Source organism: Leucoraja erinacea, chromosome 3 (genome assembly GCF_028641065.1).
Source record: "Leucoraja erinacea ecotype New England chromosome 3, Leri_hhj_1, whole genome shotgun sequence".
Taxonomy (NCBI): Eukaryota; Metazoa; Chordata; class Chondrichthyes; order Rajiformes; family Rajidae; genus Leucoraja; species Leucoraja erinaceus.
In genome coordinates this window covers 24,539,714-24,567,208 of record NC_073379.1, presented here as the reverse complement: position 1 = coordinate 24,567,208, position 27,495 = coordinate 24,539,714, and the positions used below count along the sequence as shown (strand labels likewise).

The window sequence follows — 27,495 nt, the reverse complement described above, 5'->3', positions numbered from 1 at the left end:
CCACAGTGTAAAGATACAGATAAAGAGCGCAAGATAAAGTTCAGCAGTCCAATTAAAGATAGTCTGACCTTGATTTTGTGTTGATGCTCTCCTCCCAAATGTTGCAGTTCTTATGACATCTCATCAGTTTTTTAATTAGGAACTTATTGTAGAAAATCACCCTCACAATCAAACAAAAATTGATCCCAATTCTAATGTGGCTAGGTAGGAGCATGGACAAAGAGGTAGGCTTTATGATGTACAGTATCTTTAGGGAAATGTGCAAGGCAAGTGTTTATGGAGCAAATTCCAGTGTATAAGTTGCAGTTCAAAATCTCAGGTTGAGTTTATTGTCACATAGGCTTGTAGACTCAGATAATTCCTACTGAAATATTATAACGTGGTCAATAGCAGCAAGAATCATTTGTGTTTTAGTCATAGTCTGACAGCATGATAACAGACTATTCAGCCCAACTTGCCACACTGACCAACGTGCCCCATCTACACCAGTCCCAACAGCCCTGTGAATCCCGCTAAACCTATCCTATCCATGTACCTGCCCAAATGTTTCATAAATGTTGTGAAAATACCTGCCTCAACTCCCACCTCCGTCAGCTCGTTCCATACACCTACCACCCTTTGGGTATAAAAGTTGCCTCTCAGGTTCCTATTAAACCTTTCCACCACCTCACCTTAAATTAAACATCAGAATGTAGGTCAAATCATTGCCTGGTCCAGACTAAGCAATAAGATGATACAGTGGCGCAGCGGTAGAGTTGCTGCCTTACAGTGCCAGAGACCCAGGTTCGATCCTGGCTGCGGGTGCTGTCTGTATGGTGTTTGTACATTCTCCCTATGTGCGTGGGTTTTCTCTGGGTGCTCTGGTTTTCTCCCACTCCAAAAACCTATAGGAATATAGGTTAATTGGTTTTGGTAAAAACTAAATTGCCCCTAGCTTGTAGGATAGTGCTAGTGTACGGTGTGACCGCTGGTCAGAACGGATTCTGTGGGCCGAAGATCCTGTTTCCACCCTGTATCTCTAAAGTTTGATTAAACTAAAGTTTAAAAAAAACAATAGTTTTAATTATTTCGTAAAAATTATTTTGTTTAATTCCTTGTCTCTTCCGTGACTTGAAGTATAACATTTTGATGGATTTACAGGCTAAGTTATTTACTCGAGTGATAGATCAGTCTTCCTGCCGCACACACTCCGAATGTGCAACTGAGCATATTAGTCCCATCAGTGCTTGAACAGGAGACCACCTACATGTGGCAGGTGCGCTTGGCTTTCTGCCCAAGGAAACAAATGATCCAACCATATGAATGATTCCGGCAAGGATCGCAGACACACTGCACGTGCTAAACAAGCAAACACTCTACTGAAACCTCACTTGATTTTACTAACCTCCATTAACTCTACATCCTTTTGAGTTGTAACCAAAATAGCATCTGCAGTTCCTTGTGTCTCAGTCTTATTTCCCTATTACAGGGGACCACAACATCTCTTCCCTCACAGCTTAAGGTGATTTATTTTTGCTCTCAAATATTCTAGTTTAGTTTAGTTTATAGTTATGTGTACCGAGGTACAGTGAAAAACGTTTTTTGCATGCTAACCAGTCAGCAGAAAGACAATACATGATTATAATCGAACCGTCCACAGTGTACAGATGCACTGTAAAGGGAATAACGTGAATAAACGTTAGTGTAAGATAAAGTCCAGTAAAGTCTGAACAAAGATAGACTGAGGGTGTCCAATGAGGTAGATAGTAGCTCAGAGCTGTTCTCTAGTTGTTGGTAGGACGGTTCAGTTGCCTGATAAAAGCTGGGAATGTGGACTGCCGAAGGTTTATTCCTGAGACCAATGCAAAAAGGCTTTGATGCAATTTAATGAAATAAATATTTTAAACAGAAATTTCCCCCGGACCCCTCACCAAATGAAGCAACTGGTATTTGGAAGGGTCCCATTAATCAAAGTTTAGAATTTTCCATCCTGCGCTCCGTCCTATTTACGTTGCTAATTGAAAATTATGCTTAACCACCACCAATTATCTCCCAAGCAAATTCATGGTTAATTTGATGCGTGAGGGAGAGCATTAAATAGTATTAATCATGTAAAAATTAAGGCTGACAGTGGCGAGAAAGGGGAGATAAATTAGCTTGTCAAGCAGAGGATGACCTTTGCACAAAAGCCAAAGTCTTTCACAATCATTGGAAGTCTCAGTTAATTTTTTTTTGCAGTGATCATTAGTAAGGTTGATGTCCCACATTACTATCTGCTGAAAATCCATGTAAAAACGTTTATTTTTCCAAGTTACACCATTTGTGTGGCCAAATTAACTGTTGGGTAAATGCAATATGAATAACCTGTTCTCCAAAACACTTCCACATTCTCCTGCCCCATTCCCAATCACAGACATATTCTCTCATAAAGAATGATGGTGTGGTCGAACATATTTTTGTACAAAGTGCCTTCTGTCTTGTCCGCTGCAATGCAGGATTGAAACCTAGTGTAGTGACCGACCATTATTCAAAGTGCTTTTCTCTTCAAGCTGGAAGACTAGAACCACAGTGCCTGGTATAAAACCGTGGCATTCACAGAAAGTATCTGGTTCAGTTGTGGAAATCTCTCTTGGTACTTACTCACGGAGTACTGCACCTATCGTTTATTGAGTAAAGCTTGGAGTTAATGTAGGGGCATGATAACATGAGGATTCAGTAACGCGCATTCTAGATTATTGATCCAAGACATGATTTGAAAATCACCATGGTAGCTGAGGAATTTAAGATTAAGTAATTAAATCTTCAATTATAAAAAAGCAGGTGACAATAACATTGAGGTTACATGTTCCATAAATTTAAAATGCTTGCAGATCGAGATGATAGTTTGATTTTGAAAACATTGCATGACAAATAACACCTTTCAAATGTGAGTTCTAAATTTAATTCTAAACCATCCAGCCCTTGGTTCAATCCTTTTGTTTAGATTCACCATTAGAAGAAATAGTTCCTTGGCCTATATCCTATAAAAACCCTCCATCTTTTTTTAAGATCATTGATTAGATCAGCATTACAACCTTATGAATTCAAGATAAAAGCAAATCATTTAAGGAATCTGACAGCACAATTCACCTTAGTCCCTCACACAGACCAGACTCTTCACCATTGAGTCCACCTACATATTCAAAGACCTCTCCCACCATGGTATTCCTTCTTTTCCCCGCTCCTGTTGGGCAGAATATACAAAAGTTTGAAAACACGTTAACACTAGACTCAGGAACAGCTTCTTCCCTGCTGTTTAAGAAGGAACTGCAGATGCTGGAAAATCGAAGGTAGACAAAAGTGCTGAAGAAACTCAATGGGTGCAGCAGCATCTATGGAGCAAAGGAAATAGGCAACGTTTCGGGCCGAAACCCTTCTTCAGACCGTGTGGGTGCTCCGGTTACCTCCCACACTCCAGAGGCCTACATTGTAAATTGTCCCTAGTGTGTAGGATAGTGCTAGTGTATGGGGTGATAGCTGATTGGTGCGGAGTTGGTGGGCCAAAGAGCCGGTTTCCGCATTGTATCTCTAAAGTCTAATTTTCAAAAATACAAGGTGTTCTTTGTTTTGATGACACTTACTTCTGTGGAGTGAGCCGAAAGGTCACAGATATTTTAAACATAGACAAAAATGCTGGAGTAACTTAGCAGTTCAGCCAGCATATCTGGAGAACATGGATAGGTGATACTTTTGGTCGGGATCCGGTCTTTTGTTAAATGTCGGATCTGTCTAACAGTAAGAGTTGAGCAGCAGAGTAAAGTTAGTGCCAATTAAGCACCCAAAAGTAAACATACCATTTGAAAATTCCATCGGAGATACATCTGATGTACAGGCTCAAAGGGCCGAATGGCCTACTCCTGCACCTAATTTCTATTTCTATGTTCCCAATATGGCCTCCTGTACATCAGTAAGACTAAGTGTAGGCTTGGTGACTATTTCACCATACACTTGCACTTGGTCCGCCAAAGCCTACTGGAATTCCCAGTTGTTAACCATTTGAACTCCCCATCCCATTCCCATACTGACCTTGTAGAAACAAGGAACCACTGATGCTGGTTTATGCAAAAAGACACAAAGTGTTGAGTAACTCAGCAGACATGGCAGCAACTCTGGAGAACATAGATAGTTTTTTGGGATCGGGACCTTTCTTCACACTGAGAAAGGGTCCTGGCACAAAATGTCACCCGTTCTTTAGAGATGCTGCCTGACCCCCTGAGTTACTTCAACACATTATGTCCATTACAGGAAGGATGTGGAAGCTTTGGAGAGGGTGCAGAAGTTGTTTATCAGAATGCTGCCTGAACTAGAGAGCTTTCGCTATGAGGAGAGGTCAAACAAACTTAGATTATTTTCACTACAGCAAAGGAGGCCAAGGGGATAGCTGTTAGAAATATATAAAATGATGACAAGCATAAATAGGGTAGACAATCAGAATATTGTTCTCTGGGAGGAAATATCAAAGATGAGAGGGCATATCTTCAAGGTGTGAGGGGTAAAGTTTAAAGGAGATGTGGGGCGGCAGGTTTTTTACACAGTGGGTGGTTGTGGGTGTCTGGAATGCTCACTGCCAGAGATGGTGGCGGAGGCAGATACAACAGTGGCAAATAAGAGACTTTTAAATAGGCACAGGAATATGCAGAGAATGAATCGCATGCAGATAGTGTAGATTACTTTAACTTGGAATTATGTTCTGTACGGCCAATAAAACAATAAATGATAACAATATTCTGCTCCTTGAGTTCTCTCTATAACTACAATAAATTATGATATATACAAAATATATGAGACATTAATGGTAGAAAATGAATATTGGATCAGTTTAGGTTGATAGCTTCTACATGAGAGCATTGAATGGCTGTATGGTAATGATATATGTGGTTAGAATGAATGTGCACTGTGCTGGCATCACTATATTGTGATCTAAATGACCAATTTACAAGCTTTCACACACAAATAAGAAAAATCAATCCTACTGCAGGTCAGCTGCTGCTGACACCATGAAAGAAATAGTTGGGATAGTGATGTGGAGGAAGGAACTGCAGATTATGGTTTACACCGAAGATAGACACAACATGCTGGACAGGCAGCATCACTGGGGTGAAGGAATGGTCCTGAGATGGCAATTCATTACATAATGGAGAAACAGCAGAAAGTAGCTGAGCTTTGAAATGAGGACCACGAGTCTGCGGATGCTGGAATCTTGGATAAACAAAACAAACTGCCGGAGGAACTGCGTTATAAATGATTGCGGAAAGGCAGGGAAATATCCTTGCAACCAAATCACTGAAACAGGAAACCTGGTCTTTCTCATTTTACTGTTAATGCGAGTTTGCTGAGTGCAAATTGGGTACACAGCACATACACATCCTACACAGAGAGTGAGGATACTTCAAAATCTGTCTATACCCAGGACATTCCCAGTTTGTAAAAATCTCTGCACTATTGCATTACTTTTTTTTAATCCAAGTTAGTTCCTTCTCTGTTGATGAAGATAGTATTTAGTTTAGTTGAGAGACACAACATGGAAATCGGCCCTTTGGCCCATCGAGTCCAGGACCACCACGCTGACTAGAACACATTAGTTCTTTGTTATCTCAGTGTCGATTCCTACACACCTTTTACAGAGTTTCATTTACAGTGAAAGTGCAGATTTAAAAAAAGTGTAGGTTCTGTAATGGGGAAGGTTGGGAGGTCGGGGTTGCGCCCCAGCTTATGTGTGGACTGTTCAATAGCCTGATAAGAGCAGGACGAAGCTGAACTTGAACCTGGTGGTATGCGCTTTCAAGCCTAAATGTCATCTGCATGACCGGAGAGGAGATAAGAGGAAATGACCAGGGTGTTCCTTGAATATGTTGAATGATCCTTGAATATGTTGGCTGATTTCCCGAGGCAGCATAAAGTGTAGATGGAGTCTATAGTGGTGGTGGGGGTTGGATGGGGATGACTAAATTCACATCTCTCTGCAATTCCTTGTGGGTTTGGGCGGAACTGCTGGCAATCCAAGCTGTGATGCATCTCGATGGAAGACATAAAATGCTGGAGTAACTCAGCGGGACAGGCAGCATCTCTGGATAGACGGAGTGGGTGACGTTTTGGGTCGAGACCCTTCTTCAGACTTCTTCAGTGCTTCGGTAGACTTTTTCCCAAGATGGAAATATCAAATAGTAGAGGACATAGGTTTAAGGTGAGTGGGGCAAAAGTTAAAGGAGATGTGGGGGGCAGGTTTTATACATAGCGGGTGGTGATTGCCTGAAACACTGGGGTAGTGGCTGAGGCAGGTGTGATAATGGCATTTAAGATACCTCTGGATAGGCAAATGGATTAGCCGGGTTTGGAGGGGAATGGATTATATGCAGGCAGATTGGAGTTGGTCTTGGCATCATGTTTTCACAGACAATGTGGGCCGCAGGAACTATTCCTGTGCTGTACTCTTGTATGTTATATGTACTTACTGTATTTTGCTGTACATTGGCTGAAATTACTCATGACACCATGAGGTGGCAGCACAGACTTTGTTATCAGGATTTCATGACAACAGATTTATTTCATCAATCTTTTTTGATAGTGAAACTTGACTTTTGAAGCTTGGTTACGCAGTTATGATCTAATTTCAAGCTAAAAATAATTGGGCGGCACAGCGGTAGACGCAGGTTCAATCTTGACAATGGGTGCTGTCTGTTCAGAGTTTGTACGTTCTCTCCGTGACTGCGTGGGTTTATCCCGGGTGCTCCGGTTTCCTCCCAGGATAGTGCTAGTGTACACGGATCACTGGTCGGTACCGACTCGCTGGGCCGAAGGGCCTGTTTCTGGGCTGTATCTCTAACCTGTATCCATGCCACCACCTTCCTCACTTGGAAATATATATTACTGTTCCTTGATTGTTCTTGAGTCTAATGCCTGAAACTCCCTCTCCATTGTCTTTATGGGAGTAGAAATAGTGGCTGTCAGAGATGCACAGGAATTAAGGGTTTTGTTGAGAGGCCTGTTTGACGCCAAGAAAAATGACAGAGTAACAGCCTCTCCTCCCTCAGCTTAAAAGCTCTTATCTACTTGCTCACAGTCAGGAAAATCACCGTTGGGTACCTGGAGGGGCTGAGCAATCAATGAATTAATCGGCTCTTGTCACTCCGACAACCACAAGTGAAATGATTAGAGTCACCGAGGGTGTCTAAATCTGCTGCTGCACTGTGCATCTCTGTGATTATCTCTCTGCTTGGCCATTGCAAACGGCCACACAGGCAATTTGGGCAGGAAAGTTGAGCCTTGTTCTGGCACATCTGCTCCCAAGGGCTGTCAAAACTCCACAGTCATTAGGGCCACCTGTCTCCCTGCAACATTGCTGGCACAGGTCCACCACGGCTTTTCCGGCACCCTTGGTTCCAAAGCTTTGCCATATTATCCATTTTGCCGGAACAACAGAGGTCATGTAATAATCAATAGTTCAATAGTGCTATACTTGCCACATATGTAACTGCACAGTGAAATTAATTTTGCATATGGGTTTATAACACAGGTAGGTGCTGCCATTTTTGGCGCCATTATTCAAAGTTCAAAGTCTGGTCGGCCCTCGTGCTCTATGGAAAGGTACAAGTAACAAATGAATGAAATCATGAAAAGAATAAATGATAGCCAGCAATGATTATTGTGGGCTCCACCTTTCCTTGATCATCGTTGCTGACTCTGATTTGTCCTTTTCATACCTTTCATTAATTTGGGGATCATGACAGAAGCCTCCTCGTGACGATCCCCAGAAACGATGACACGATGCACTCTGTGACGCGCCGGGCGACCAATTCTGTCAACATGTTGGACGACGACAGAAGCCAACAGCGAGCTACATCGTCTGACACACGAGCGAACAAATCTGTTCTTTGTACCTTTTCATACTTCCAGTTTCTCTCTCCCCGGACTCTCAGTCTTGAGAAGGGTCTCGACCCGAAATGTCACCTATTCCCTTTCTACAGAGATGCTGCCTGACTCGCTGAATTACTACAGCATTTTGTATCTATCTTCAGTATAAATCAGCATTCCTTTACATGGAATACTCTCAAGTTTGGTTGGAGGGAGTTCAAGTCCAACAACTCACAATAACTTTGACCACATTCAGGATGAAATAGGTCGCTTTAGTGATTCCCCATCTACCAAACAGAGTGCTGTTTCTTCATTCAGGCGATTCCATGAGCACATCCCAAACCCACAAACTACCCCACCAAGAAGGCCAGGGGAACACCAGCACATTAAGTGTAGGAAAGGACTGTAGATGCTGGTTTAAATCGAAGATAGACACAAAATGCTAGAGTAACTCAGCGGGACAGGCAGCATCTCTGGAGAGAAGGAATGGGTGACGTTTCGGGTCGAGACCCTTTTTCAGACTTCATGTTTTGAAGTCAAAGTAAAGACCCAGCACTTTAAGGTTCCTCTCCACGCCACACACCTTCCTGACTTGGAAATATATATTACTGTTCCTTGATTGTTCTTGAGTCTAATGCCTGAAACTCCCTCTCCAATGTCTTTGTGGGAGTAGAACATAGTACAGCATAGGTAGAGGGCCCTTCAGCCCACAATGTTTGTGCTGACAATTATGCCAATTTAAACTGCACAACTGCACGCATGTAGCCTGTAACTTTCATTCCCTGCTTGCTAGTGCGTCGGTCTAAGTGTCTCCTAATTAATGCCATTGTATCTGCTTCTCCCATCTCCCATCTCCCCTGCCAGCATGTGCCAGGCACCTAGTACACTCTATGTTAAAAACTTGTCCCACACTTCTCTCTTCAACTTAATCCTTTGCTCTCTCGTATTTCACATTTCCACTATGGGAAAAAAGACCTTGACTACTCTATCTAAGGCCCTCATTATTTTATATGCTTTTTATGAGGTTGCCTCTCAGCCTCTGCTGATCCAGAGAAAACAATCCAAGCCTGTCCAGTTTCTCCTTACAGATAATGTCCTCTAACCCAGGCAACAACCCGATGCGAAGAAGTGTAACAATTCAGGACGGCAATTCACTACATCTCAAGGGCCATTGTTAATGAGCAATAAATGTTGGTCTTTGTAGTGACCCCCCCCCCTTTCCCAGGTCCTAGAAAATGAGTACTTTCATAAAAGGTTCTCATTAACTTTAGCAACATGAGATACGCTGTGGTGGAGCTAGGATTTATTATAAAAGGGAAATTAAACAGTGTAGGAGAAAATGAAAAGGCCACGTGGTGTATGTGTTTGAAGTAACGGAAATGTATTAAACCTGGTGCGCACCAGGACACCAATCAAAGCCGATCGCTTGAGAGTGACTTTGCAACAGCTTTTACGTTCTCAGCTGATAAGATTACACAGAAACTTAATTAACAGGGAGTCACGGAGGCGCAGCAGTAGTGTTGCTGCCTTACACCGAACCTGACTACACGTGCTTGTCTTTACGTTTGTACGTTCTCCCCGTGACCTGCATGGGTTTCTCCGACATCTTCGGTTTCGTCCCTCACTCCAAAAACATCCAGGTTTGTAGATTAATTGGCTTGGTATAAATGAAAAATTGTCTCTAGAGTGTGTAGGATAGTGTTAATGTGTGGGGATCGCTGGTCGGCGCAGGCTTTGTAGGCCAAAGTGCCTGGTTTTGCATTGTATCTCTAAACTAAACAGTAAAACTTGGTCTTCATTACAGATTAGAGGTTTCAGAAATATTTAATTAAGTAACAAACTAGGTTTAGAGTACAGATTATCCACAAGTCTAATTTAGTTGGCAGTAGATCCAATTTTCTGTTACAACGATGAGTGTACGCTATAACATAATTAATCAATGAAGTTGATGTCAGGACTGTCTTATGAAGAAAGACTGGATAGACTTGGTTTATACTCTCTAGAGTTTAGGAGATTGAGAGGGGATCTTATAGAAACTTACAAAATTCTTAAGGGGTTGGACAGGCTAGATGCAGGAAGATTGTTTCCGATGTTGGGGAAGTCCAGGACAAGGGGTCACAGCTTAAGGATAAGGGGGAAATCCTTTAAAACCGAGATGAGGAGAACTTTTTTCACACAGAGAGTGGTGAATCTCTGGAACTCTCTGCCACAGAGGGTAGTTGAGGCCAGTTCATTGGCTATATTTAAGAGGGAGTTAGATGTGGCCCTTGTGGCCAAGGGGATCAGAGGGTATGGAGAAAAGGCAGGTACGGGATACTGAGTTGGATGATCAGCCATGATCATATTAAATGGCGGTGCAGGCTCGAAGGGCCGAATGGCCTACTCCTGCACCTAATTTCTATGTTTCCATGTTTCTATGTTCCTGAAACTTGGGTGCAATCATTGATGCATACCATGTGTCTACTTTTAGGCTTTGTCTGCGGTTCCCTGTCACTAAATTAGCACAATTCACATCCCTATTTACTAGTTATTAGCCCTCACTATTCTTTTCCCAATGACAATCAAACGGAGATTCAGACATTAGAGGCTTTATGTTTTTAATAATTGTAGAATGAGATGTTAAAACAATTTTGCTTCTCAATTCTGAGTAAATTTCAGAGAGTAGGCAATTATAGAATTCCACACCTTCGAATGAAAGATTTAAGTGACAGGACCAGTACTTAGTGGTTACCAAGAGACCCAGAGAGCCATTGTATGCAGGGAATGTGTGTATTGTTACCAAATAAACACTTAAATTAGAGAGGTTTTCTGTATAGCAAGCTTATAAAGACATAGACAAAAAGAATAGAATCAGGTCCTTCTTCCCACGGTGTCCACCACCAACCACGGTGGCACAGCGGCAGAGTTGCTACCTTACAGCGCCTCAGACCCGAGTTCAATCCTGACTACTTGTGCTGTCTGTGTGGAATTTGTCACGTTTCTCACCGTGACCTCCGGGAGATTTGGTTTCCCCCCACACTCCAAAGATGTACAGCTTTGCAGGTTAATTGGCTTGGTAAAATTGTAAATTGTCCTTAGTGTGTGTCAGTGTGCAGGGAACGCTGGTCTATGCTGACTCGGCAGGCTGAAGGGTCTGTTTCCACGCAGTATATCTAAACAAAAGTAAACTATTTAAGAATGTGATGGTCACTTTGATGGGTTGTACTTTAGGCACCCCACCCGTACCCCACAATAATCAGTTAGAGCAGGGAAATCGCACATTGAAAAATATTTAAAAACAGGAAATCTGAAACAAAATCAGAAACTGTTGGTCAGCAGATCAGGCTGCATTTCTATAGAATTATAAACAGAATCCACACTTCAGGTTGAAGAGCTGTATTAGAACGGTAAGTCAAGTGGGGAGCCTTGAATATTTCAAAAGTTGAGGAAATTATGGAATAAGTAACTTGAAAGATTAACTGTTTCTCTTTCCACAGATGCTGACTGACCTACTGAGTATCTCCACCATTTTCTCTTTTGCTGCTATGTGTAAATTGTCTATACTACGCTATAATTGTAATTTCATTGATTTGAAACGCTGTAAGATGTCCTAAATGCAACATATTAGAAGTAAATATTTTTTGCAGAAGAAAATAAAATCACAGTATCTTTCTCTCACACTTGATTGGCTTAGCCTGGAGTAGATATATTGCCTCTTCATTCATATCAAACCCCCATTTTGTCTGTGTTTGGTTGCAGTAGCGAGGAATATACATTTGGAACCAGGAAACCAGCAGGCATTTATTGCCAATGGGTAAATTGAATCAATGATCTTCTGCTGCTTAGAGTTCTAAAAGTTTTCAAACTTAATGCCTTTGGATGATGTAATCTTCATAGCTGCTCCATTTAAGCTGTCATCTTCAACCAGTTGTATGAAGGCATCACCTACGACCGAAGGTCTGTAAAACAGGATATTGTGAAAAAAAACTTAAGCAAAGCTAGACTTAGAGACATGTCTTCATCATAAAGCCATTGACAAGATAGATGTCGTAAGGCAAAGTTAAACCGTGCTTCCTCATGCTGCACGCTTTAACATGGACATCGAAAGCCCAAGCTCCAAGTTTAGATATTTCCAACTTCACAAGCGCTTGGGACAGTAGGCACAAGGAACTGCAGATGCTGGTTTACAAAAGCGACAAAGTGCTGGGGTAACTCAGCAGGTCAAGCAGCACCTCCGGAGAACATGGACAGGCAATGCTTCGGGTCGGTACCTCTCTTCAGGCACTCAGTAGCTGGCCAGACAATGGTAGTGATTGGTAGCAGAAACAACATATACAAGGTGTCAAAAAGTTGAATGGAGATGCCGTTATCAGGTCTAATACCTGATTTTTGTTTTAGTTTAGTTTTAGAGATATTGCATGGAATCAGGCCCTTCAGCTCACTGAGTTCACACTGACCAGCCATCACCCGCTCATACTAGTCTATGTTATCCCAATTTTGCATCCATTCCCTCTATACTGGGGGCAATTTGCAGTGGGCCAATTACCCTACAAAGCCGCAGGTCTTTGGGATGTGGGAGAAAACCAGAGCACCCAGAGGAAACCAACATGTTCACAGAGCACAGGTTCTCCGTGCAAACTCCACACAGACAGCACCCGAGGCCCGGATCAAACCTGGATCTCAGGTGCTGTGAGACAGCAGCTCCATCAGCTGCGCCATTTGTACTGCCCTTTAAATTTTGGTTTTGTTAATATTCTATGAATTACATAACTAATTGGACATGTGGATGTTACATGACTCAACGGTTTTCCAGGGACATGCCAATCTTTAAGTTTATGGACACAAGTAATCAATTTGTTTTTATTAACGTTATGGACATAAAACAAACTTAGGTACTATTATAGACAGTATTAAGTGGGTCTCACTTTAGAAATCTCAGAGGCACCATTGTTTTGTGTGAATAAGTTAGAAGAGCCAAGAAAACCAAGGGATCAGAGGAAATTGTCTGAAGAGAAATGAACTGTGTGGCTTGCCGTCTTCCCGGAAGGCCGCAACGGCAAACGCCTACTGGTAGGCCGCAGAGAAGCTGAGGCTGGATCCTTGTGGGTCGGAGCCAGCGGCCGACAGAGCCTGGGTAAATGGAGCACACGGCTGGGGCCTGGGTCAGATCAACGGAGGAGTTTGGAGGGGTCCAGTCAGGTTTAGTGAAGAGGTCGTTGCGGTGGTCGATGATGGCGCTGACCGATGGACGAGAACGGACCATGTAGAAGTGAGGATGTCACTGCCGTGGGAAGGAACAATGGAGGACATGGCATGGGGGAGCTGCCGTGAGGGAGGAGAACAAAGGGGGACCTGGCGCGGGGGTACTTTGTAACTTTGTCGGTGTCCTTTACATGGTGACTATTTGCATACAAGCAAAGAATTTCACTGACAATAAAGTATTAATTCTTCAAAAGGTACCAACTTTATCTGAAAGTTTCTGAATGTTTACTTGAGTGATGGATAGTTATGCCTCTTATATCTTAGTCAGTCCCTTGGAAACGGGGATTTGCTACCACTCTTGTTCGATGGGTTCCAGGGGGACTGTGGAGGCTAATCTGGGTCGCACAGACTCGTCACAGAAGGGGGACTATGTGCCACATAGGTACGTAGGTTGGTAGTTGGAGAAGTGAGATGCTAATTCTGCAGATTACCCTCCCAATGCATCAACCTAAATGTTTCAATTTCACCTCGAAAGCTTAGTTTGCTACCATCAGGTTAGTTATACTAGCGTTATTGTATTGTTGTTTACTTGGTGTGTTGTTGCGATTACGTGCCTGTAAAGTTGCAGCAAGTAAGGATTTCATTGTTGCATTTCCCACTGCATATGTCAATTAAACACTCATGACTCTTGGCTTGTCTACGCTTTGAGAGGTTGTAGCCCAGGGGTTCCCAAGGAACAGCGACCATTGAATCTTTTCCTCTGTAGAGAGGTAATCTCTCTGTGTGGCAGTGCTCAGAAGGTGTCAAGCCCACCGTCGCAGCAACCAATATCGGCCAATCTTCGCTGGACTTCCACTATGCCAAGAATCACCGTTCTCCAACACGTTCAGCACAAGAATCCTGCACCTGCAGTGTATTGCATTTCCAAGCCCTTTCTGAAGCAAGGAGACCAAAGTGAAGACATTGCACCGGCACAGTCTCACCAAGGCCCTGTCTCATTGAAGTTAAGATATCTTTATCCTAACTTATCCTCATGGAGTTTTGCTCCAGTTTTGTAGAATTACAGTTGACAGTGGAATGGGTGGAAAATATTTGGTGACATTACCCCAGTTATCATGAGTAAGGAGCAGATTTGATCAGGTAGATTTTATCTCTCCACTGCTTCTACTGTGAGCAAAATGAAAGGTGCACAAAGCGTTATGGTAGGGAGCATATTGGCTGGTTGCTTCATGGCCTGGTTCAGCAACTTGAATGCCCAAGAACAAAGGAGATTACAAAAAGTGTTCATCATCGAATTGATAAAAAGGATGCATACAAGGGCGCAGAAAATATTTACGACGATGTTGCCATGACTTGAGGACCTCAGCTCTAAGGAGAGGTTGAGCAGTACTTGGAGTACTGCATTCAGTTTTGGTCACCCTTCCATAGGAAAGATGTTGTTCACCAGGATGTAGCGCAGAGAAAATTTACAAGGATGTTGCCCGGACTTGGCCTGAGCCAAGGTTGAGCAGGCTAGGACTTTATTCCTTGGAACGCAGGAGGATGAGGGGTATAGTGGTGCATAAGTTCAGTTTCAGTTTCATTTTACTCTATTGTCACATGTACCGAGGTACAGTGAAAAGCTTTTATTGGGTGCTATCCATAAGATTGCATAACATCATGAGAGGAATACATAGGGTAAATGCAGTCTTTTACCCAAGGTAGGTGTATCAAAAACCGGAGGACATAGGTTTAAGGTGAGAGGGAAAAAATGTAATGGGAATCCGAAGGACAACTTTTTCACACAGAGGGTGGTGGATGTATGGAATGAGCTGCCAAAGGAGGTCGTTGAGGCAAACATTATAACAAAATCTAAAAGACATTTGGACAGGTGCATGGATAGGACACGTTCAGAGGGAAATGGGCCAAATGCGGGCTGGTAGGACTAGCGTGGATGAGGCATCTTGGTCGACATGAGCTAGCTGGGCTGAAGGGCATACTCTGTGCTGTATGACTATGGTTCTGTAATAGGTAAGGACACATCACACGGACAATGGCCAGGCATGGAAGTGCTGGAGACAAATTACTTTAACCCACTGCCCTTTGATTCCAAGTGAGGAGCTTGTCTAGGGACGAGAGATTGTGTAGAATCAGGAAGTACAATGACACAGCTAGTAGTGCTCCCTGGTTCAATGCTGCCTTAATGGAGTTTGCATGTCCTCCCTGTGACCATGTGGGTTTACTCTGAGTGCTCCGGATTTCTCCGACATACCAAAGACATGTGGCCTGTTTGGTTAATTGGTCAATATCAAGTATGTAAAGTATAGTGTGTAAATGACTGGTAGAATAGGGGGGGGGGGGGGGGGGGGGGGGGGGGGCAAAAGGGGGGGGGGGGGGGGGGGGGGGGGGGGGGGGGGGGGGGGGGGGGGGGGCAAAGGGGGGGGGGGGGGCAAAGGGGGGGGGGGGGGGGGGGGGGGGGGGGGGGGGGGGGGGGGGGGTGGAAGAATAAATGTGGGATGAATATAGGATTCGAGTAGATGGGTGCTTACTGATTGGCAATAGTCACTGGGCCAAAGGGCATGATACTGTGCTGTACAATTTCTGATGCCAATTTAATTGTACTGTGGCGCAGCGGTGGAGTTGCTGCCTTACAGCGCTAGAGACCCAGGATAGATCCTGACTACGGGTGCTGTCTGTACGGAGTTTGTCCGTTCTCCCCGTGACATGCGTGGGTTTTCTCTGGGAGCGCTGGTTTCCTCCCACATTCCAAAGACATGCAGTTTGTATTGGCTTGATATAATTGGCTTGGTCACATTGTAAATTGTAAAATTGTAAATTGTTCCTGGTGTGTGTAGGATAGTGTTAGTGTGCGGGGATTCCTGGTCGGCGCGGGCTCAGTGGTCAAAGGGCCTGTTTCCACGCTGTTTCTCTAAACTAACTTAATTAAACTAAACTAAACTGTATTCACTGGAGTCCATCTCAATGATAAATGATCATATTATAATCAGCACATATCAGAGAAGATTAGACAGGGGTTGATGCTGAGAACATATTTCCACTGGTAATTCTCTGCAATTCTCTATTCTAGGATATTTAGTTTAGTTTAGAGATACAGCATGGAAATAGCACTTCGGCCCACCATGTCCACACAGACCATCGATCACCCATCACACTAGTTCCACATTATACCCACACTCTTTTCTGCTCCCTACACATTAGGGGCAAATGTTACAGAGGAAACCCTTGCGGCCACAGGGATAACGTGCAAACTCCACCCAGACATCTATCGAAGTCAGGATTGACATCGGGTCTCTGGTCCTGTGAGGCTGGTAAGACTGAGACTAGTACAATTTGGGGCAATGAGTGGATCGAGAAATAAGGGACATTGGGTCAACTGCGATTGAATTGAACAGTGGAACAGGCTTGAGGGACTTTGTGGACATCTCCTACTCCCATTTCCAATGTCATGGTGAAATCATTCAGAAAGAAAGCATTCAAACTTACTCCAATACCCCGAATAATTGTATCCAATCCTTGGCCAAGTCTTTAAATTGATAAAACATTCCGAGGATTTCTTCCTGGTCTAATGTTTCAAGAATACTTGTGTTGACAAATCCCGGACACAGAGCATTTATACGAATCCCATAATTTCCCAACCTGGAAGCTTCCTGTAGGAAAGAAAGATTGGTTATTAATTAATTTAATTTAGAGACACAGCTTGGAAAAAGGCCCTTCGACCCACCATGTCGTTGTCGACCAGCGATCCCTGCAACGAACACTATCCTGCACACCGGGGACAATATACAATCTTCACCAAAGCCAATTAACTTCCAAACCTGCACGTCTTTGGAATGTGGGAGGAAACCGGAGCACCCGGGAAAAGTCCACGTGGTCATGGGGAGAACGTAAAAGCTCCGTACGGACAGCACCTGTAGTACAGTAGTCAGGATCGAATCCGAGCATCTGGCAGTCTAATGCAGCAACTCTACACCTGAGCCACCGTGCCGCCACGGTGCAACATGTCCCTAGAATACAGCTGGAAACTGGAGCACTCGGAGGAAGCCCACGATATTGCAGGGAGAACGTGCAAACTCCACAAAGAGACAGTGCCAGAGGTCAACATTGAACCCAAGTCACTGAAGCTCAAGGGTAGTGATTTAACCAGAGGTACACAAAAAAAAAGCTGGAGAAACTCAGCGGGTGCAGCAGCATCTATGGAGCGAAGGAAATAGGCAACGTTTCGGGCCGAAACCCTTCTTCAGACGGGTTTAACCAGCTGTGTGAGGGTGCTCCTCCTATGATCCTTGCTTAGACCTCAAATCACAGCCACAACTGGTTATGACTGCTGCAGCTACAATCAATATCCTTGCGTCAGGGTTGTAGTCAGCCTTCAACAAGTGTGCCCGTAGAGTTGTAGTCACAATCATACACCACAGAAACAGCCCCTTCGGCCCAACTCGTCCATGCTGACCAAGATGTCCCATCTAAGCTCGTCCGATTTTCCCGCATTTGGTCCAAATCCCTCTAAACCTTTCCAAGTATCCTTTAAATACTGTTATAGCACCTGCCTCAACTACCTCCTCAGGCAGTTCATTCCATATACCCACCGCCTTCTGAAAAAATTACCCCTCAAGTTCCTATTTAACCTTTCCTCTTTCTTAGCTCCTGGCAAAGCAAAATGGACTCTCGACTAAAGTTTTCTCTCAGTATGCCATAGAAAACCAAGAGTCTTGGTAAATAACTTTTCAGTCAGACAGTGAGCTGAGAGAAAATGTTGGACTAATTGCCTGTACTAACTGTAAACAGGATGCAGTTGGAATTTCCCTGGAATGTGACCAGCTGTTAAATTCACAACTCAACACGTTAGTAACAAATGCAAACAGAAAATGGTGGAAACATTCAGCTGGTCAGGCAGCACCTGGAATATACATAGAACATTGAAGAATACAGTAGAGGGCCAGGCCCTTCGGCCCACCCTGTCCGTGCTGAACATGGTGTTCTGCCTGCATGACCCATATCCCTTCATTCCCTAAGTAGCTATCTAAAAGCCTCTTAAACGTCATGATTGTTTCTGCCTCTACCACCACACCCCGCAGTGTATTCCTGACACCCACTGCTCTCTGCATAAAAATCTTGCCCCACACATCTCCAATAAACTTTGCCTCTCTCACCTTTAAGCTTTGACATTTCCACCCTAGGAAAAAGATTCATTGTTGGCTGGGGAAGGTGTGCTGGCGACAGGGATACAAGGAAACAAACAGTGGAACAAGGAGAATGACGAGGGCGGGGGAGGGGGAGGGGGAACGAGGGTGGGGGGGGGGGGGGGGGGGGGGGGGGGGGGGGGGGGGGGGGGGGGGGGGGGGGGTGAAATGCAGCACTTCCGCATGGTACTCCAGCACTTTGGTTTTGCTCAACATTCCAGCATCTGCAGTTTCTTGTGTCTCAATGACCCTGTCTAATTGTTGATTCCATACTTTCATTACTACTGTTCCAGCACCACACCAGATAATGGTTGGCAGGGGTAATATCGGGTGTAATCATTGTCAATACTCACCGCAAGTGACCGTGTGAAACCAAGCACTCCATGTTTGGTAGCCGTGTACACAGGAGCATGGGCTGCTATTTGGAAACCTGAATGTCAAAAAAAAAATGCGTCGTAAGTTACAAAGCTCCTTCATTCAGTGTCAAAAAAATAGAAAGTGCTGGTCAAGCCATCTGTGGAGAGAGAAGGACATAACGTTTCTGGTGAAAGACCCTTCATCAGATGCTGTCTGACTTGCTGAATGTTTCCAGTATTTTATTTTAGCTTAGTTAAGTTAGATTAGTATAGTCTAGTTTACCTTTGTTTAGTTCAGTTTAGTTTAGTTTATTATTGTCACTGAGGTACATTGGAAAGCGTTTTGTTGCGTGCTATCCAGTCAGCGAAAAGACTATACATGATTACAATTTCTGCTTTGGCTCCAGAATGTCTGCAGTTTTGCTCCAGTTTTTATTTCCAGCGTTGTCTCACCATCCACTGTGCTGTCATCTGGGACTGGGACCAATTTATATTAGTGGGGTATCCTTTTATGTCTTGCCTATTTAAATGCTCGTCTAAACATCTCTTAAATGCAGTAATTGTATCTAATTCCATCATCTCCTCCGGGAGTGCATTCCAGATATTATTCACTCCCCGTACAACAAAACATACCCTTAACCCCCCTTAAAAACTCTTTTGTCTCACCTTAAACGTATGTCCTCTTGCTTTGGAGACCCCCAGTCAGGTCCAGATACGCATATCAAGTTTACTCAAGTTTAAGATTTTTACACAGTGATGGGGGCCTGGAACGCATTGCCAGGGTGGTGGTGGAGGCAGGTACGATAGTGGCGTTTAAGAGGCTATTAGACAAGCCCGTGGAAGAGCAAGGAATAGAGGGTCGTTTACACCCCAGCGGTATGAACATCGACTTCTCTAACTTCAGATAGCACTTGCTTTCTCTCTCCATCCCCTTCCCCTTCCCAGTTCTCCCACTAGTCTGACTGACTTCTCTCTTTGTCCTGCCACCTCCCTTAACATCAGTCTGAAGAAGGGTCTCGACCCGAAACGTCACCCATTCCTTCTCTCCAGAGATGCTGCCTGTCCCGCTGAGTTACTCCAGCATTTTGCGTCTACTTTTAATCAGCATTTGCAGTTCTTTCTATCACAGAGGGATATGGATCATGTATGAGATCAATTTAACTTGGTGTCATATTCTGCACAAATCCTGTGGGCTGAATGGCCCCATCCTGTGCTTTACTGTTCTATGTTCGATGTAAGAGTTGGTGGGCTTTGATGGAAATGGGACAATGAACCGAGGATTCTTGGCGGCACGGCTGAAAGGGAAGAGATGGGAGGATGTATCCGGTGAAAGCACAAAGAGCTGGAGCACCTCAGCTCAGCGGGTCAGGACATGGATAGGTTTCAATCCATGCAGAACATGGATAGGGTTGGACCCTAAAACCTGATCCAAAATGTAGCTTATCTATGTTCTCCTGAGATGCTGCCTGATCTGCTAAGTTACTCCAGCACTTTGTGGCTTTCTTTGTGAACCAGCATCTGCAGTTCCTTGTTTCTAAGATGTGGTGGCATCGCATTGAGGTTGCTGCAAGTCACTGAGTTTGCTCTGTCGAACATGGAGGCTGGTGAGGTTGAGGAGAAGGGGTAAGCTATCCTTGCTCTGCGAGGAAAGTGAAGTGTTGAGGCCGGAAGGTCGAGAAACAGAACTTACATGGCTGAAAAATACAAATATCCTTTAAACGGTTCAGGGCTGTGTGCAAGGAGCGTTGGGGCAGGGAGGGGTGGGGGTTGGATGGGTGAATGTCAAGGTAGACATTGCACCACCTCCACCCTCCCCCCTCCAAGCAATGATCATCTGAATAAGTGTAAGATTATGGCTTGTGCGAGGACAAACCTTTGCCCCATTGCCTGAAGGGCTGGTGACAATGCCCCTCTAAAAGCTGGCAACATATAATAAGGTAGATCGCCCAAATGTAATGTGGGAAAAGCAATGCAAACAACTGTTCTTTGCTCAACTGCACAGTGTACATTGTCATGAAACCCTTCCACAAAGGCAGAGCCTGAAAATATATCGACTGTATGCTTCTGATAGTCATAGAGACATAGCCATGCAGTATGGAAACAGTCCCTTCATCCAACCAATCCATGCTGACCAACATGCCCTTCTAAGCTAGTCCCATTTGCTCGCATTTGAACCATATCCCTCAAAATCATTGCTATCCATGTTCCTGTCCAAATTATTTTTTAAAGTTGTTATTGTACCTGCCTTCACTACATCTTCTACCATGAACCCATTATCCTTTGTGTGAAAAGGTTGTCCTTCAGGTGCTAATTAAATATTTCCCCTCTCACCTTAAATCTATGCCCTGCAATTATTGATTTACCAACCCTTTGGAAAATGCCTGTGCATCTATCTTTCTATTGACCTCATGAGTTTATACCCCTCTTTAAGGTCGGCTCAGATGCTCCAAGGAATAAAGAGCTACCTGCTCAACATCTCTTGATAGCTCAGTCCCTCAAGTCCTGGCAACATAGTCTTAAATCCTTTCTGCACTCTCTCAGGCTTGATGCCGTTTTACCTATAACAGGATGACCAAAATCGACACAGTACTCCAAGTGTGGCCGGACTAAATTCTGTAACATCCCAAATTCTACTCACAATGCCGGGGCTGATAAAAGTTGGCCCACCATATGGCTTGATTTGTTTTGACTATATAGGCGTTGATGAAGTCCACACAGACTACATCTACTACCCTGCCCTCACTGGCCCTCTTGGTTAATTTTTCAAAAATGATCAAATTCACTGAGCCATGATTCCCCACGCACAAAGCCATACTCAAAGGTTCAAAGGTGCATTTATTGTCACATGCACCTTTATTGGTGCAGTGAAATTCAAGTTGCCATTGCAGCACATTAATAAGAATACCACATAACATTACAAAGGAATTTAACAATAAACATAAAAACATCCCCCCACAATGGATCGATCCTTTCCTAAGAAATCATATATATAAATTCATCTGCAGGTTAAATGACTCTAAAAATGTAATTTTACTTCGGAGTCACGTGATTGACTACGTGAAGAAGACCCCGTCCAGCCATACACGCATCATATCGTCATGCATAGCGCAGCGTCCGATTGTAGAGGAGCAGAGCTCCTCCAAGCGGTAAGGTTTAAAAGGCCTGAAGGAAAGTGGTTTCACTTTTACTTTCAGGTCGCCTTCTTCCGAGAGACGTGCGCTGTGTGCTCTACAAGTTAGAATGCAGAAAGTGCGTAAAGGAAAGGGGAGGCGTACTGCAGGTAAAACTCGAGAAGACCGCGGGTCTGCAAGTAGCGGGCACCCGCTTGAGGAGTCGGTGGCAGCAAAGACATCGACTACAGAAGCGGTTATAAAAGGTACAGTGCCAGCGCCAATAGGGCGCAAGGCCAAGAAAAAGTCTGTTCGGCCAGTAGACTCTGAGGAGTCAGACCTGGAGGTTTCCACTCCTCAGACAGACATTATGTCTACTCGGGTCACAAATCTAGAATTCCTCATAGGGAAAATGATTTATCAGGACCCACTCCAGGATGAGTACAGCCGGCGTTAACCTACGGGAGAGCCAGTGCCAGCCATGTCTGAACAAGGGCAATTTATGGGTTGGCCTACAAGAGAGCCAGCACCAGCAGCACCTGATAGAGGGCTGCCTAGGCGCGGGCCCATGGGAGAGCCCGCGCGGGGAGCACCTGCACAAGGATTTGCTATGCATCGGCCTACGGGAGAGCCAACGCTGGAAGCACCTGAAGCAGGGATACCAGATCGCCCCCACCTTGTGGAGGAGTATTTTGCCGTCCCCAGACTGAATATATAATTTATGATGCTTTTATAAGTGATATGCTAAGAGTTTATATGTATTTTATGATGTTTTTAATATGCAATGTATTTTTATGTAATGTTGCACCTTGTCTGGACCTTGAGTCTGAAATAAAGTTGATTATTATTATTATTATTATTATTATTATTATTATTATTATTATTATTATTATTATTATTATTATTATTATCCCCAAGTGATTCCCTTTAACTTCCCTGAGTTCCCTTGTCTTCATATCCTTTCTAGGGTAACGACAGAGGTTCTTGCCCATCTCCTGCAGCTCCACAAGCCGACATCCATTTTGGTCTTTGGGGGGGGCTATTCTCTCCCATGTTACATTTCCCCCCTCAATATACTTATAACATCTCTTTGAGTTCTCCTCCAACAATCTCATGCTCCCTTTTTGTTTTTTCATATTCCCTTCTTAAGTGTATCCCTCCCTCCTTAATACTGCTGCTTTATCCAGCTGCCTGCATCTGACCCAAGTCTCCTTCAAATTAATATGTGGTGAATTTGAACCTTCTCAATAAACGCTAGGATTTATTTCAATATTGTTTCTGGGTAGCAGGAAAAATATTTTCCTGTGCAGATTATTATCGGCTTTGTGGAATGGCTATCAGCTCTCTAATCTTTTCGCAGGCCAGTAGTTTAAACAAAAACATTTCAATACAGAACACTGGGAAAATTCCATTTTTTTTCTTATTGGACAAGCCACAACCTGCAGAAATTCTCCTGGGGATGAAAGTATTTTTCGTATGTGCCTGCAATGCTAGTGCTATGTAATATGATCTGAAAATGTCTTTTTAGAGATACGGTGCAGAAACAGGCCCTTCGGTCCACAGAGCCCGCTCCGACCAGCAATCACCCTGCACTATCCTACAGACTAGAGACAATTTACAATTTACAATTTACAGAAGCTGATTAACCTACAAATCTGTACGTCTTTGGAGTGTGAGAGGAAACTAGAGCACCCGGTAAACCCCTCACTGGGTCACAGGGTGGAACGTACGAACTCCATACAGACAGCACCTGTAGTCAGGATTGAAGCTGGGTCTCTGGCTGTGTGAAGCATCGACTCCACCACAGCACCATTCTGCCACCATCCCATATGATTGTATAGGAGATTTTGTGGCATTTAAGATGATTTTAGATAGGCATGTTCGATATGCAGGGAATGGAGGGATATGGATCATGTGCAGGCAGAGGAGATTAGTTTAACCTGGCATCATGTTTGGCACGGACATTGTGGGCCTGTGGGCCTGGTCATGTGCTGTGCTGCTCTATGTTCAATGTTCTAAAATCATTCTTGATGTCGCACCAATCTATTAATTCTACTACTTAACTCCAAGGACAACAAAATCATCTGTGTAGAATAGGCATTCTTTTCATTTCTCTCAACGGAAAATGTTAATGATTTCTGTTTAAACATTTGGATGAGTGTAACGTGCTTTACTTCTTACTTGACATGGAGGCCACGTTGACAATGCTGCCACCCTGTCCTCCACGATCACACCTCATGTGTTCCAAAGCCAGATAGTTTGCTTGTATCAATGCCACCTGAATAAAAGAGCAGAAGTGATTAAAGGAAAGTGCATTGAGGCCAAACATTAATCAAATGAGTTAAAGCCCTATCCTACAGTACGAGTTCATTCCAAGGGCTCTCCCGAGTTTGCCCTGATTCAAACTCGGAGATTTACGGTAATGGCCACTCGTCGGTACTCGGGGCTCTCGTGGACATTTTTCAACATGTTGAAAAATCTTCACGAGTCTTCCCGTGCTTACCTGCCGATAGCCAGTCTTCCCGAGTACCTGCCGTTAGCGTTACGAGCCGCTAAGAGACGCCCCCAAGCTCCAACGTACCCGGGAAAGCTCTTGGAATGAACTCGTACCGTGGGACAGGGCTATGAGAGACAGACAATGAGTCAGAGGGCACAGTGGAGTCACTGCCTCATAGTGCCAGAGACCAGGGTTCAATCCAAAACTCCAGTGCTGTCTGTGTGGAGGCTGCACCTTCTCCCCGTGACCATACCCTCATAAATTCGTAAGTGTTAGGAGCAGAATTAGGCCATTCGGCCCATCACGTCACCTATTCTTTTTCGCCAGAGCTACAGCCCGACCTGCTGAGTTACTCCAATATTTTGCGTCTGTCCTAAGCAAGCCGTTCACCTATTCTATATATCATCCAGCTGTCCCACCTGTGGCAAAGATTCAGCTGTCGTAATTGGGATTATTCTGCCACTTCAGAGCACAGGGAACTGGAGTTGAAACAAGTCACACTAATTCTGATAGACTGTCTGAATCAGTACTCAACCCAGGGTCTAACTGGAACAGCATAGGAACGGCAGTGTGGATGCACAGAGGTTAACAATACAAAGGACAGTATTGAGCAGAAACATCCATTTTCTTCAGCTAATAAGGACTAGTTTCTGGATCATTAAAGAAGGCTTGATAAGTAAACAACATTTCAATGCACAAAACCTACCAGATTGACAGAGATAGTCTTTTCCCAGATATTCTCATTATTTATTCCAGCATTATTGCATAATATATCTAGTTTTCCATACTTCTGCACTGTTTGGCTAAATAGATCTGGAAGACATGATGAATTAATTTTGAATTAATTACTTGGGTTGAGAGCATACACCTTCCATTTAGCATTCCATATTGAATAAATAATTAAAATGAAGCTCATCATGGGAAAACCTCGACGGTAGAATTTTTCACAAGATAAATCAGGTTGGGTATTTGGCCTTCTAACAAATAAGACATTGGGCAATCCTGTGTCATTCAAGTAATTTTCCTGCCAAGTCGTTGAGTGGCACAGTAGCACAGCGGTTGAGTTGCCACCTCACAGCGCCAGAGACCCAGGTTCAATCCTGACTACGGGTGCTGTCAGTACAGAGTTTGTACATTCTCCCTGTAACCACGTGGGTTTTCTCCGGGTTATCTGGTTTCCTCCCACATTCCAGGTTTGTAGCTTCTGTAAATTGTTCCTCGTGTGAACGGATGGTCAGTGCGGACTCAGTGAGCCAATGACGTGCAGGTTTGTAGGTTAATTGGTCTCTGTAAATTTGCCCCTGGTGTGTCGGGAATGGAATCTATGTTATGGGATGATATAGAACAGGTGATCATTGGTCGGCATGGACTCGGTGGGCTGGCGGCCCTGTTTCCAAGCTGTATCTTTAAACTAAACTGAATTATTCTTTAACCATCGCTGCTTGAACGTTTGGTGACTCACTCTAATACTGTACAAAGGGGAGAGCATGGTGGCACAGCGGTAGAGTTGCTGCCTTACAGCACCAGAGACCCAGGTTTGATCTGGGTGTGTATGTTCCCCCCAATACCATGTAGGTTTTCTCCGGGTGCTCCGGTTTAGCCAAAGATGTACAGTTTGAAGGTTAATCTTCGGTAAATATTGTAAGAATTGTCTCTAGTGTGTATAATATTGTTAGTGTACGGGGATTGCTGGTCGGCACGGTCGATGGAAGGGCCTGTTTCCATGCTGTATCTTAAACTAAACAAGAAGACACAGCTGATAATTGGAATGATAGCACATACAATTCAAAACCACATCAGCTTTCGACATGCAAACTAAATTCAGTCATTTAGCATCATTACCATCCAGCAGCAAACTACCCTTAAGTAGTAAATGGCTTCTGCCCATTGCATTTACTGGGTGCTGTCACACTTTGGTGCAGATTAAATCACCATATCATTGACACTGTTTCTTTCTCCTCATTTACAACTGAAGAAATAACAGCCAATGATGTTAAAAGTGTTCATGCTAGCCAGATAGCATCCTCGGGACTATCAAAAGCTCTCCATCGGAATTGAAAAATGTGCCATTCTTTATCTTCCTTGAGCTATGTCGTTAAGCTGTTCACACATCAGTTTATTCACTTGGCAGATCAGGGATAGAGAGAGAGTGCAGGAGAGAGAAAGAGAGAAAGGGAGAGAGGAGAGAGTGAGAGAGAGAGAGAGAGAAGAGCAAGAGCAAGAGAAAGGGAAGGAAACATAGAAAATAGGTGCAGGAGTATGCCATTCGGCTCTTCGAGCCATTTATTATGATCATGGCTGATCATCCAACTCAGTATCCTGTACCTGCCTTCTCTCCATAACCCCTGATCCCTTTAGCCACAAGGGCCACATCTCTCTTAAATATAGCCAATGAACTGGCCTCAACTACCTTCTGTGGCAGAGAATTCTAGAGATTCACCACTGTGTGTGAAAAATGTTTTTCTCATCTCGGTCCTAAAATACTTCACCCTTATCCTTAAACTGTGACCCCTTGTTCTGGACTTCCCCAACATCGGGAACAATCTTCCTGCATCTAGCCTGTCCAAGAGAGAAAAGGAGAAAGACAGAGAGAGAGAGAACAAGAGTGAAGAGGGAGAGAAAGAGAGAGTGAGAAAGAGCAAAGGAGAGAAGAGAGAGAGATAGAAAGAGAGAGAGAGAGAGAGAAAGAGAGAGAGAGAGAGAGAGAGAGAGAGAGTGAGAGAGAGAGAGAGAGAGAGAGAGAGAGAGAGAGAGAGAGAGAGAGAGAGAGAGAGAGAGAGAGAGAGAGAGAGAGACAGAGAGACAGAGAGAGAGAGAGAGAGAGAGACAGAGAGACAGACAGACAGAGAGAGACAGAGAGAGAGAGAGCCTCAGTTGAACCATCTTTCTTCACAACTTGGTGGGGGATCATTGACCTCTGCCTTAGCTCTTGTGTAGGCTCCAGCTGAGTACTGCGCACCCGTATGGAGTAGAAGAAGACATACTAGCCTGGTAGATATGAGCCTGAACAGCACCTTGCGAACCATCACTGGGTGCCTTCAACCTACTCCAGTCGAGTAGCTTCCTATACTTGCAGGAACTCCGCCTGCAGGGATCCGAAGGCAAGCAGCAACTATCCCGTCGTGCCATGGACCCAGTTCACATCCTCCATCAGGCTATCAGCAGAGAGCAGAGGCCACCCCGGCTGAAGTCTCGTCACCCCTTTGCTCGACATGGAAAGCAACTCCTAGCATCAATCTAGCCAACTGAGGCAAAGGCACACTGGATAGCCACCAAGTGGTCACAGGAGTGGAAGGCAACCT

The 27,495-nt window shown here is 44.2% G+C and overlaps 1 protein-coding gene across 1 annotated transcript in view; it reads right to left on the bottom strand.

The window, feature by feature from the left end:
* Positions 1-10,449: 10,449 nt before the first annotated feature.
* LOC129695396 (15-hydroxyprostaglandin dehydrogenase [NAD(+)]-like) overlaps positions 10,450-27,495 on the bottom strand; it is a 34,029-nt gene continuing 16,983 nt past the window's right edge. Inside the window, exons 3-7 of the mRNA XM_055632305.1 lie at positions 24,900-25,006; positions 23,878-23,974; positions 18,584-18,660; positions 16,534-16,697; positions 10,450-11,807 (exon numbers count right to left, since the gene is read on the bottom strand). Of these exons, the coding sequence (XP_055488280.1) occupies positions 11,699-11,807; positions 16,534-16,697; positions 18,584-18,660; positions 23,878-23,974; positions 24,900-25,006 (554 nt within the window). The 3' untranslated portion in view covers positions 10,450-11,698. The remainder of the gene's footprint in view (positions 11,808-16,533; positions 16,698-18,583; positions 18,661-23,877; positions 23,975-24,899; positions 25,007-27,495) is intronic.